General features: G+C 40.7%; 1 protein-coding gene across 1 annotated transcript in view; it reads right to left on the reverse strand.

Annotated features, from left to right (window-relative positions):
- Positions 1-8,323, reverse strand: part of LOC149796371 (uncharacterized) — a 122,754-nt gene extending 114,431 nt beyond the window's left edge. Inside the window, exons 1-3 of the mRNA XM_089960232.1 lie at positions 7,826-8,323; positions 1,931-2,042; positions 665-1,104 (exon numbers count right to left, since the gene is read on the reverse strand). Of these exons, the coding sequence (XP_089816358.1) occupies positions 665-1,104; positions 1,931-2,042; positions 7,826-8,323 (1,050 nt within the window). The remainder of the gene's footprint in view (positions 1-664; positions 1,105-1,930; positions 2,043-7,825) is intronic.
- Between the last annotated feature and the right edge of the window lie 5,752 nt (positions 8,324-14,075).

The raw sequence follows: 14,075 nt of genomic DNA on the forward strand, positions 1-14,075 counted from the left end.
CTTGTCTTTTCCTCTATACTCCTTCAAAATTCTCTCTTTCAGTCTTGGTGACTTGGAGTCAAAAATCTCTTCTTAATCTGTCTTCTCTCATCTATGTGAGTCCACGTCTCTCCTGATATCCACTCCGTCTTCTTACTATTCCTATAACCTAAAACTACTTCTCCTGCTTCCTTCATAACTCTGTTGAAACTGTCTATGGTCAGCGCTGTCTCATCTTCTACAACACTAAACCTATTCCTTAGGGTCAGCCTAAACTCTTCCTTCACTTTTGGATCTTTTAGCTTGGCCACATCGAAGCGCCGATTCCTGGAGACCCTTATTATAATTTTTTTAAGGTTCAAAGTCACCTTGGCCACTAGAAGACTACGGTCGCTGCCGATGTCAGCATGCCGCATCACTCGCACATCCTGCAGGGAGTGTTTCCATCAGCCGTTGATGATGATGTGGTCAATCTGGTTCTGAGTTCTGCCATCTGGTGATGGGTACCTCCTATGACCAAGTCATTCTCTTCACAAAAGTTGACCAGTCTTTCCCCATTGTCAGTCATCACACCTACTCCATGGTGCCCCATGGTCCTCTCTCTGTCTTTATTGTCACAGCCGACCTTAGCGTTGAAGTCGCCAAGTACCAACAGCATGTCATGTCAAGGGACGTCCTCTAAAACGGCTTGAAGAGCGTCGTAGAAGGTGTCTTTATCCTCTTCTTCCGCGTTGTCTATTGGTGCATAGGCCACAACAACAGACAGCTTGGCGTACTTGGAGTTCATCCTGATGTACAGCAGGCGCTCGTTCACTGGCTTCCATTGTAGAACGGTATTGGTCTTGTTCTTGCTGATAATGATCGCGACCCCCTCCCGGTGGTCATTGTCCTTCCTTCCGGACCAGATGATGACTTCTCCGGAGTTCAACTTCTGCTTGCCGGCACCAGTCCATCTTGCTTCTGTTACACCCATGAGGGTCAAGTTGTAGTGATTCAATTCGCTCACTGCTTGTGCCAGTTTTCCAGTCTGGTTGAGCGTTTGGACGTTCCAGCATCCAACTCTGATCCACGCTTTTGGCGTCAGGAGTTCTGCTATCGGGATGGGGACTTCCTTGCGGTTTTGTTCTGATTTGAGGATGTATCAAGTAAAAGCTATTAAGAACTCGAAACCAGCTAAAAATCTGAGGAAAAGGGAAGTCACTCTGCATTGATGAGCAGAATGACTTGCTTGTTCATCTGTTCCTGGAAGAGGTTAAACTACTAATGTTATTGTGGTTTAATGCCATTTTTCAGCACAAGATAGATGATAGGCTATACATGGCAACCAGTATCAATGGTGGAGGAAGATCCCTGGAAAGAACCACCGACCCATGAGATAAACTACTAATTAATATATATATATATATATATATATATACCACATATAAAACTACAGTTTATAAAATCAACAGTCAAGAAAGCACATGTGATTAGCAATATATATACTATGTGCAGACAGGTAACTCAGCTATTTACAGTTAAAGTAATAAAGTGAAACAGCTCAGGTATTTACAGATATAGAGGTAAAAAGTGAAATAACTCAGGTATTTACAGATATAAATGTACAACACAAAAAAGTGATGATATTCAGATCATTCGTAATTTAATAAACTTTGTCTCTTTGTATAAAACTGGACTGTATCATTATCAAGCTGGTATTTATCACACAGCAACCTTTATACAACCACCAGAAGGAGAAGCCATGGTGATTAGCATTTCGGGAGTCATGACCAAAAGAGTCCTATTTTGAATCTTGCCACTAAATCAACCAAGATCAGTTACTGTGGCCTGTATGTGGACAAAGCATTTTACTCCAATAGTCTAGGCACAAAATAACTACTTGTATATCTGTACCATAAAACACCAAATTACATTATCTACCCTGTCCATTAGGTGTTTCTATTTAAATTACCTAAAATTTCGAGTTTCTGTAGTTTCAAAGTGCATGTATTGCATATGTTCATTTTTCCCCTAGGGATCAGAGTTAGACTATCCTTGTATTCAATGTAAACACATGACCTAGCCTAATAAAAGTAAAAACAAATTATATATAAAAAAGCTAAATTGGGGTTTGTGCATTAGTCATCTATGACCCATATTATATTCATGATCCCCAATTAATTTCACTGTGTATAATCCCTAAATTATTAACACATTTTGTAAATTAATTAATTAGGTAAATCCAATATTTTACTTTAATTTTATAACATATTCAGCAAAAACTTGGCATCTGTCCATCTACGGGAGACGATGGCGTAGCTCCAAAGTACGCTTTTGCTTATCCTTCTTTTTAGCTCTCTTTTCAGCTTGTTTTATTCTTCTCTTTTCCTCTGCGTTTTGAACTCCCTGCCTGACAGCTAGATGCCAGCTGGAATGGTTGTTTGCACAGCTCTCCCAGTCATTGACATTGATGTTTGCTGTCTTCATATCCTTCTTGCAAACATCTTTGTAGCGCAGATGCGGTTGTCCAGTTGGTCGTGCACCTTCTGCTAACTCCCCATATAACAGGTCCTTGGGAATGCGACCTGGGTTCATTCTCTTGACATAGCCGAGCCAGTGAAGGCACCTCTCGCTGAGTATGGAGAACATGCTGTTCATGTTGGCGCGTTCTAGAACCTCTGTGTTGGGTACTTTGTCCTGCCACTGGATGTGCGGAATGCGCCGCAGACATCTCAGGTGGAAGCTGTTGAGTTTCCTCTCGTGTCTTGCATAGGTGGTCCATGTTTCGCTGCTGTAGAGAAGTAAGCTGAGCACGCAGGCTTGGTAGACACGCAGTTTGGTCTTCTCTGTGAGGTTGGGGTTGTTCCAGACTCTCTGGTTAAGTCTGGCCATCACTGCTGCTGCCTTGGCAATCCTGCTGCCCACCTCAGAATCAATGGAGAGTGAGCTGGAGATGTTAGACCCGAGGTATGTGAAGTTCTCGACAACTTCCAAATTGTACCCATCGATGGAGACAGAGGGAGGGGAGTCTGTGTCCTGTGCCATGACATTCGTTTTCTTCAAACTGATGGTCAGTCCAAATTCCTTACATGCATGGGAGAGGCAGCATACCAGCTGCTGAAGTCCATCTTCCGTGTGTGATGTCAAGGCTGCATCATCGGCAAAGAGCAATTCACGGATGAGTACCTCTGTGACTTTAGTCTTAGCACGGAGACGGGCGATGTTGAACAGCTTGCCGTCAGCCCTGGTATGGATGTACACTCCCTTGCTGCAGTCCTTGAATGCGTACTGGAGAAGCATGAAGAAGAAGATGGCAAAGAGTGTCGGTGCAAGGACACAGCCTTGTTTGACTCCGCTAATGACTGGGAATGCTTCAGATGTTGCTCCATTGAAGCACACTGTGCTGTGCATGTTCTCGTGGAACGACATAATGACAGCAAGCAGATGTGGGGGGCAGCCGATCTTCTGCAGGAGTCTGAAGAGTCCACTCCGACTAACCATGTCAAATGCCTTCGTCAGGTCTATGAAGGCAATGTAGAGGGGCATCTGCTGCTCGCAACACTTCTCCTGCAGCTGACGTAGTGAGAAGATCATGTCTACAGTTGACCTGCCGGCTCGAAATCCACACTGGGACTCTGGGTAGACGCGGGAGGCTAGGATCTGCAAGCGTGCCAAGGCAACTCGGGCGAAAGCCTTTCCGAAGATGCTGAGGAGGGAGATGCCCCAATAGTTGTTGCAGTCGCTACGGTCTCCTTTGTTTTTGTACAAAGTGACGATGTTGGCGTCACGCATGTCCTGTGGGATGCATCCCTGTTCCCAGCAAAGGCAGAGGAGTGTGTGTAGGTGCTGAAGCAGTGCTGGTTTTCCGCTCTTGAGGACTTCAGGCGGAATGCCGTCGCTTCCAGGAGCCTTCCCACAGGCAAGGCAATCGATGGCTTTTCCATGCTCTTCCAGTGTGGGCTGTGTGTCTAGCTCCTCCATGACAGGCAGGTCTGGAATGGCATCCAGGGCAGTTTCAGTGACATTGTTTTGGGTTGCATATAGCTCAAGATAGTGCTCAACCCATCGCTGCAGTTGTTTCCCCTGGTCTGTGATGACTTTGCCCATCTTGGACTTGAGGGGGTCGGTCTTGTAGCTGGAGGGGGGGGCCTGTCGCCTTTTTGATACCCTCATACATTCCTCTTGTAACCCCAGTGTCAGCAGCTGTCTGTATACTGTTGCAAAGGTTCAGCCAGTAGGTGTTGGCACAGCGGCGGGCGGTCTGCTGGGCGTTATTCCTTGCAATCCTGAGGGCTTGTAATGTTCTGGGGCTAGGTGCAGCCTTGTATGCCAGGAGGGCTTTCCTCTTTGCCTCAGTCACGGGCTCCATCTCCTCCCAGTTTGCCTCATACCAGTCGACATTCTTTCGCTCCCTCTTCCCGTAAGCTGTGATGGCTGAATTGTACACAGAGTCACGGATATGGGACCACTTGGAGTCAATGGTGTCATCAGGTGTCACTTTGGTGAGGGCTTCCTTCAGTTTGCTGATGAACTGCTGTGTTTTCTCTGGGTTGCTTGCACAGCAGGTGTTGATACGTGGGTGACCCTTCTTCTTGGCGTGGTGCAGCTTCTTGGGTAATATTCGCACCTTGCTGGCCATGAGGGAATGGTCCGTGTCACAATCGGCACTGTGGTAGCTGCGGGTAAGGAGGACACTGGCCAGTTCTGCACGCCTGATGATGACAAGGTCTAGCTGGTGCCAGTGGCGTGAACGTAGGTGTCTCCACGACACCTGGTGGATCTCCTTGCATTTGAAGAAAGTGTTGGTCACACATAGGCTGTGGGAGCAGCACATCTCCAGCAGTCGCTGACCATTCTCGTTGATCTTGCCCCTTCCGTAAAAGCCGAGACAGGTGGACCAGGCCTCATGGTCAGCTCCCACTCTAGCATTGAAGTCTCCTAGTAAGTAAAGGCTTTCATTGTTGGGGATACTGGATATTGCCTGATCCAGAGCCTCATAAAACTTGTCTTTCTCCTCGTAGGTGGAGCAGAGGGTCGGGGCGTACACACTGAAGATGTTGACCGGGCCTAAGGATGTTGACAGCCGGAGGGCAAGGATTCTCTCAGTACCTGATGATGGAGGTTCAATGAAGGCGATTAGCGTGTTCTTGACGGCAAAGCCTACACCATGCTGCCTAGGTTCATCCAAGGGCTTCCCCTGCCAAAAGAATGTGTAATTGGCTTCCCTGATGGTGCCGCTGTCAGCCAGTCGGGTCTCCTGGAGGCAGGCAATGTCGATGTTCAGTCGGGAGAGTTCTCTGTCAATGACGGCAGTCTTCCGTGCATCGTCGATCTGCTGTAGGTCAGTGGTCAATCCAGGACACATGGTCCTGATGTTCCAGGTTGCAAAACGAAGAGTTGGAGTCTTTTTATTTCTTCTTTTAGTCTTTCCTGGTGCAGAGTTTTGTGGCCCACTTGTCGAGATGGTTCTCTAAGCTCCATGCACCCAGTGAAGCAGGCAGGCCATGGCGGGCAGCACCTTACTGACTGGGGGCTGCCCAGCTTGAGGCGGGCGGTAGCTGTCCAGTGAGACCTGGTGATCTCTCCCACCATCAGAAGTAACCCCTGGCGCCAAGCTCTATGCCAATCGAGCTTTGACTTAGAACCGGTAAACTGCTACTTCTTGTGTTGTGCCGACGCCGTACGACGACGCTGGAGTGTCCTCTCCAGTGGAGCTATGAAGCCTGGGCAGGGTGGTATGGAGAATCAGCTGTTGCCCATGCAGCAGATCCCCCTATCCACACAGCTGGTGTGCCCAAGGGAACGACGAATGCCGATACAGCTTGGCACCAACGGCGTCGCAGGAGTTGCCGGAATGACGTTTAAGTCAATGTCATACTGCCTTAGGGACTCCATCTCCGGATTTTCTGTCGGGGTTTACTCCCTTAGCCTTTCCCATGAGTGGGTATAGCCACAAGGCAGCAGAGGTTTGGAATCGGAGTTTTCCTTCTCCTAGATGAGCTACCATCCAAGGTTTACGAGTCCCATCTACCCGAAGCAACTGGTTTTAAGGCGCCAGTGGGCCGCCTTCACCCCTTCTCCTGTTAGTAGAAAACATGGTCTGCTGGGCTTCAAATCTAAGCCACTCGCGAAGGCCAGGAGCTGGATTTTAGTTGACAGAGGCAGTAAGAGACGCAGGCCGTATGGGGCATTTCGGAGGATTGGGGCGCTTGTCTCCCACTCCCACCCTGGGCAATGTCAACCTTAGACCACCAGCAAAAAATACATATAATAAAATCAATGTGTTTGAACAGAAGCTGTTTCGAAAATGAAGCTAAAACTTGCACCAAGCAGGGTTGACATAGTTTGCTTGTCCAAGAGCTACGTCTCTCTGCATTAAGAATGTACAACACAACAATGATTATTCTTATGTTATCTGTTTAAGTTCGAATAAGCAGTAACACAAGAAAGAGTGAAAACAAAAAGCTTTGAAAAAATTTATTTCCCTGAAAAAATACTGTAAAAATGAAACAATAAGAACTTAAGGTTTTAAGAATCAAATCCAAAAATAACCGAAGATATATAAATCCATGAACAAAGTTTTAGAAGTGCTAATATTGAAATGTTCTAATGAATTCAAGTTCGAGTTCCAACGAAAAATCCAAGAGGGAAGGAGATGACGTTTGCTGTATCCTGTATGGTGCTCAAGTCTACAGTTCTTTCTAGAAACACAAGAAATAATCTGTTGTTTGAATTAATGAAATTTCTTTGTTCAAGAATTCTGTATGAGCACTCAAAATATTTTCTGAGAAATGAATTAATCTTTTAGTATTCAAATAATTTGAATAAACATTAAAATGTAATTCCAAAAATGACACACCAAAAGAAACACCTTTATGTCTCAGTGTTTAGAAGCCCAACTGAGAGATCTCTCTCTAAGCAATGGTTTAAAACTTGAATATCATGGAAAACAGATGCCTGGATAAGTGTCAAGTGATTATGTTTACATAACATACTCTTAGCATGGCCCTGGCAAGAACCAATCATTTTTCTCAAAGAATACAAATTAGAAAAGTTATTTATTTCACTAAAATCTATTTACATGCCTAGGGTCATGTATTCAGTACAGCCTCTCTTATCATTCCCACAATAAAAATAAATATTAAAACGGCATTGATGTGACTGTTACTAAATTTGAATTAAGGTCGGGAACCAGGTCAGCCTTATGTGTTTACAAAAATGAACAGTCAAAGTCAAACTATGTTCTGGAAAAAGTTCCTAGTAAACAGAACTACATTATTTTAACATATAACAAAATTAAAAACTAGAAATTTTTTAAAGCTTACAAACAATTAAATCAGATATACATAATATTATTGTAACACAAAAATAATGAGTAGAACACAAACATAATCCTCTCTCTAATAAAACCTTTCAAAACTTACCTCAGAAGGCAGCTAGCATGAAATAAATGAGGTGAAAGAGAAAGATAAATCAGGAAGGGAAATAACATTATTGAAAATTAGATGAAGAAAAGAATGCGTATTATCTTCATTTTTATCCTTTATCATTTTGGACATCATCACATAGCAAGAATTCCACACAATATTATGTCTCACCTGCTCTAACTTTAGGATAATTAAAAATCTTGGATCATTACCTACTCAATAAAAAGTCTAGTATTATGGTAACTGCAACATCATATGGCCAATAAAAATGATAAATTTTGAACCTATGACTAAAATGCAATGATTATTAAATAGTCATCGAAAAACTCCATCATTTTGTATTTTCTTTAAAACCATGGTAAATAAAAGAAGGCCATCTAGTGATGGACTTTAGCAAAACAAAGAAACTGAAGAGAAAAAAAGAAAATCTAAATATTTACATCTTTCAGACTCATCTCCAGCTTCACCTTCTCGGCTTCAATACAGAGTCGCTTGAAGGGACAGTGAATCTTTGTGAATACATGATGCCCAAACTGCTTATCTCTTTTCTCTCTAACAACCCTCATTCCTTCCTCCTCAAGACCCTTAATAAACATCTTCCTCAGCTCTTCGAAATGCCCAAAATCCTCTTTAGGGGTTATGTCGTGCACTAGAACGTAGTCTATTCTCTTGTTTGCCTCCACAAGTTCAATGCCTTGTTCTTTATAAATGCGTTCCAATTTGGCAAATCTTTCCTCATATTTACTCATTTTAGAAACTATCTCATTGACCTGTTGCTTTGGATGGACAGCTTTTGCTTTGTTTTCCCAATTATGATGATCAAATTTGGTGTCATCTGGATAAAGACCAAATGTTTTGGGACTTGAACCTGGATGTCCAGCAGCATGTCTTTTTGGAATCTGATCTGGATATCCAGCAACACGATTTTGGCCCAGCATTATCCACCTCTATTTTTAAAATAATATCAACTTCATGATTACATCAATGGCAATCGGACTTGTAGGTACTGCTGACTAATTGCAGTGCTGAAAAAGAAAAAATAACATTATCTTGTCATCACTCTGCCCAGAAGCTTAAAAACAGAATGTCCTTTAAATATAAATGAACTGTGATTTTGATAATTATACATAGCTTACTTTTAACCATCAATTACAGGTGAGACAGTGTCAAGGCCCTAATCATTTTTTTTTAAATTTCAAAAATAACAATCTTGTATAAAGGAAAGTGTACTTATCATTAAGGAACTGACCATTTAATTGTCAAGGAAGGGATAAGATTCTCTTTCTTGTTTGCTTTATTTCTTAAGATAAAAATATGTTGGATAGAATAAGTTGTTTTCAAGAAATCAAGCTGTATGTATTTGAGAGAGCAGACATTACCTTTTTTAATTCTAGGCATCTCTCCTTGCCCCCATCCAAGATTAAATTTTCTGCCCCTAATATTGTTATCATCTATGAATTACATCTGTTGATGACTACAGCAAAGCACATTCCACATACACACACACACACACACACACACACACACACTATATATATATAAGATCAATGGTGATTATCCTACAAGAAGCTATTCTTATAATTGATACATGCAATACATATAGAAACAAGTAGTGATGGTATATATCAACTTGTTCAATCAGTCTACCTTGTGTCTAGTGAAAAATGAAGGTATATGTCAATTTGTTCAGTCAGTTGACCTTGTGTCTAGTGAACAGCGAAGGTACATATCAACTTGTTCAGTCAGTCTATCTTGTGTCTAGTGAAAAGCAAAGGTACATGTCAGCTTGTTCAGTCAGTCTATCTTGTGTCTAGTGAAAAACAAAGGTAGGTATCAACTTATTCAGTCAGTCTATCTTGTGTCTAGTGAAAACAAAAGGTACATATCAACTTGTTCAGTCAGTCCAACCTTGTGTCTGGTGAACAGTAAAGGTACATGTCAACTTGTTCAGTCAGTATACCTTGTGTCTAGTGAAAAGCAAAGGTACATGTCAACTTGTTCAATCAGTCTATCTTGTGTCTAGTGAACAGCAAAGGTACATATCAACTTGTTCAGTCAGTCACCTTGTGTCTAGTGAAAAGCAAAGGTGCATATCAACTTGTTTAGTCAGTATACCTTGTGTCTAGTGAAAAGCAAAGGTGCATATCAACTTGTTTAGTCAGTATACCTTGTGTCTAGTGAAAAACAAAAGTACATGTCAACTTGTTCAGTCAGTCTATATTGTGTCTAGTGAAAAGCAAAGGTACATGTCAACTTGTTCAGTCAGTCTATCTTGCGTCTAGTGAAAAGCAAAGGTACATATCAACTTGTTCATTCAGCCTACCTTGTGTCTAGTGAACAGTGAAGGTACATATCAACTTGTTCAGTCAGTCACCTTGTGTCTAATGAAAAGCAAACTTAAGGTACCTATCAACTTGTTCAGTCAGACTATCTTGTGTCTAGTGAACTGGGAAGGTAAATGTCAGCTGGTTCAGTCAGTCAGCATTATGTCTTATGAGCAGCTAATTCCTTTCATTATACTGTAATATGTACTCATTTACATTAAGTCAAACTGCAAACTACATAGACATTAATCTGCCAGTGCATAAGGTTCTATGTTGTTGTTCTACTGCATAGGTGTTGATCTGCCATTGCATAGGGTCTATGCTGTTGTTCTACTGCATAGGCACTGATCTGTCATTGCATAGGTTCTACATTGTTGTTCTACTGCATAGGTGTTGATCTGCCATTGCATAGGGTCTATGCTGTTGTTCTACTGCATAGGCACTGATCTGTCATTGCATAGGTTCTATATTGTTCTACTGCATAGGCACTGATCTGCCATTGCATAGGGTCTATGTTGTTGTTCTACTGCATAGGCACTGATCTGCCATTGCATAGGGTCTATATCATTCTACTGCATAGGCACTGATCTGCCATTGCATAGGGTCTATGTTGTTGTTCTACTGCATAGGCAGTGATCTGTAATTGCATAGGGTCTATATCGTTCTACTGCATAGGCACTGATCTGCCATTGCATAGGGTCTATGCTGTTGTTCTACTGCATAGGCACTGATCTGTCATTGCATAGGATCTATATCATTCTACTGCATAGGCACTGATCTGCCATTGCATAGGGTCTATGTTGTTGTTCTACTGCATAGGCAGTGATCTGTCATTGCATAGGGTCTATATTGTTGTTCTACTGCATAGGCACTGATCTGCCATTGTATAGGGTCTACGTTGTTGTTCTAATGCATAGGCACTGATCTGCCATTGCATAGGGTCTACATTGTTGTCTACTGCATAGGTGTTGATCTGCCATTGCATAGGGTCTATGCTGTTGTTCTACTGCATAGGCAGTGATCTGCCATTGCATTGGGTCTATATCATTCTACTGCATAGGCACTGATCTGCCATTGCATTGGGTCTATATCATTCTACTGCATAGGCACTGATCTGCCATTGTATAGTGTCTATGTTGTTGTTCTACTGCATAGGCAGTGATCTACCATTGCATAGGGTCTATATTGTTGTTCTACTGCATAGGCACTGATCTGCCATTGCATAGGGTCTATATTGTTCTACTGCATAGGCACTGATCTGCCATTGCATAGGGTCTATATCGTTGTTCTAATGCATAGGCACTGATCTGCCATTGCATAGGGTCTCGGGTCTACTGCACAGAACTAGATCTGTGGTGTATTATGTGATGACAGATCTGATTATAGTCTGCAGTTGGACTCCACTTATAACTTAGTATGTAAGGGTATGTCATCAAATATACCTGAATGGAAACACTGTAAAATGACTGAGTCACAGAGGCAAAGAAATCAATATCCTGTGGTTTCTATTCAGACCTATAACACTGTATATGACAGTTTGATTATTATTATTATTTATGATATGCTAGCTGGCAATACAGACTATTTTACATGACATTAGCATATTTACCATTCTACCTGTTAATATAGATACTATTACAGGCATTCTTCCTGGTAATATAGACACTATTACAGGCACGCTACCTGGTAATATAGACACTATTACAAGCATGCTACCTGGTAATATAGACACTGTTACAGGCATGCTACGTGGTAATATAGACACTGTTACAGGCATGCTACCTGATAATATAGACACTGTTACAGGCATGCTACCTGGTAATATAGACACTGTTACAGGCATGCTACCTGGTAATATAGACCTTTATTTATTTATCATTTATATTGTTTTCATCATCAGCTACAACATAATGACAATAAAGAGAATGAATAATGGACTATTGGTATGAAAATAACATCAACACGTTAAACAGTGGTACTTAATTAAACCAAAATCATAAGAAAAATAAGGTTTCTTCCAACATTTAACTCTGTCCAATGCTTATTATTCTTTGTTTTGATCTGAACTGTTGCTGCATGGAGTCATCTATGAATTAGGGAATGGGGAGGAGAACAATTTACCCAATACATCTAGAAAAGCCCAAATCCACCTAAACATACCCAAATACTCTCCAATACTACCCAAATACCACCTAAATGTTGATGAAATGTCACCAAAATATACCCAAAATACAATGCAAAAAAACACATGTAACATACACACATTTAATGTTTTAGCTAAACCTGTTTTCTGGAGTTCCTTTTTAAGAGCACAAACAACTGTGTGTTCAACGACAAAATTATAAGAACCATGAATATATATGTATAAATATACGACAAAGAATAAAGAAACATAAAGAGTAATGGCTGCAAAAATCAATTTATGTGCCAGTGAGGAAACAGTCATTTTCCAGCCTCTTTCCATGGAAAATCCATTGAAATAACAAGCCAGAAAATGACTGTTGTCCATGTCTGGAAGACATTGTAATACATCAAATGTTACAGATTTATATTGTGCAAGGTATAAATTATTCACATACACTGATGAATATCTATAAACATGATTTCTGATCAAGTTTGTCTCTAAAAGATGTCAAAAACCTGACCATTTAATTTCTTGAGAAAGAGTTCAACAATCTCGAATTACATGTTGTTTGTAATTTCTTGCCAAAAGGCTTAGGGGTAGCTGGACAGTTTTTATGCACAAATTTAATGTCACATTCACAGGCATAGTATCAAAAAAAAAACAACATAAGATACACAATACTTTTGGATAGCTACATTGAAACAAAGCATACAAATATTATCAACCTGACAAGAGAAGTCAATGGCAGTTCAAAGCAGAAGTTTATACATCCCAACCCAAATTTATACATGCAATTTTCAGATCCAACGGTCATTTCTGACACCATGTTATGCTCATGGTGCAAACACAAGCCCTTTTCCTAGATGATGATTCTGCAAAACAGTGTGTACTAAACAGGCTTATGCAATTGAAAATAGTTGTCATCCAACCCATTTTTGAGATATTCTACTTGCCACGAACCCACATGATTACTGTTATGGGAGGCTAGCTCTTCTTCCTAGCTATTGGTATTTCACTATCTTCATACTGCAGAGTAACTATAGATTAGGTTTAAATGCCTGACATCAATTTCAAGAACAATACAAACCCAAAACACCAAGTTCACAACTAAATCTTTAATTAGTAAATAATAAGAGCAGATAAAGTCATACCATAGCCTTAAGTTAAGAAATTTGACAGGGGCCAATTTATAAAACTATCCCCTGCCACCTTAGTCCAAATTGTTTCTGAACTTAGACACTTCCATATTATTTGGGTGTATTTGGTTGGTAACAGGTCCAACACAGACATTTCCATATTATTTGGAAGTATTTGGCTGATTTCAGACCAGGCTTATTTGTCACAAATTATGGGTCAATTCAACCCAGATTATGGACTTATTTGGACCAAACGCCAGCTGATTTAGACCATGTGAAATATTATTTTCTTTTGATTTTAATGTGACATTTACATTTGTTTCAAATATGATATTTCTCATTATCTTCCAGCTACACTTAAAGCAGTTCAAATCTGCATTTAAGAAAACAAAACCCCGATTAAATGCGACAAAATGGCATTATATATAGTTCATAATACAGCTGCTTGGATCATAATTAGAGTACCATAATCAGAGCACACCTCCCCGCTGCTCTGTGCCCTACACTGGCTATCCATTCGATCCAGAATCAAACACAAAATTTGTTCTCTGTGCTATGTTTCACTGATGGACTCCAGTCAAACATACCTATCCGACCTCACCCAAGTGTACAGACCAGCAAGATACCTACGCTCCTCTTCTGACAATTGTATACTCATTTTTCCCACTCTGAAAACAAAGTCATATGGATAGCGTTCTTTTGCATACTAGGGCCCAGCAACAAGGAATGAATTGCCCACTGAACTTAGACACAAAGACACAAAGATCCCATTCAAGAGTGCTCTTAAAACTCACTTATTTCGACTGCAAGAACAAACTTAAAGACCTAATAATGTTTCCTACCCTAAGTATTTTCAGGATGTTTTTTATGTTTTCTAATTTCATGGTGTTTTCTTTTTGAATCATATCACTATATATGTTGTTTATGTTATAGGTGTTGTCTAATGTTGTAAAGTGCTTAGAGCTTCTAAAGATTAGACCCTATACAAAGTCCTCATTATTATTATTATTATTATTATATATATATATACACACACACACACACACACATATATATATATATATATATATATATATATATATATATATATATATATATATATATA

The sequence above is a fragment of the Sinohyriopsis cumingii genome, chromosome 6 (genome assembly GCF_028554795.1).
Source record: "Sinohyriopsis cumingii isolate HCF-2022 chromosome 6, ASM2855479v2, whole genome shotgun sequence".
In the NCBI taxonomy this organism is placed as follows: domain Eukaryota; kingdom Metazoa; phylum Mollusca; class Bivalvia; order Unionida; family Unionidae; genus Sinohyriopsis; species Sinohyriopsis cumingii.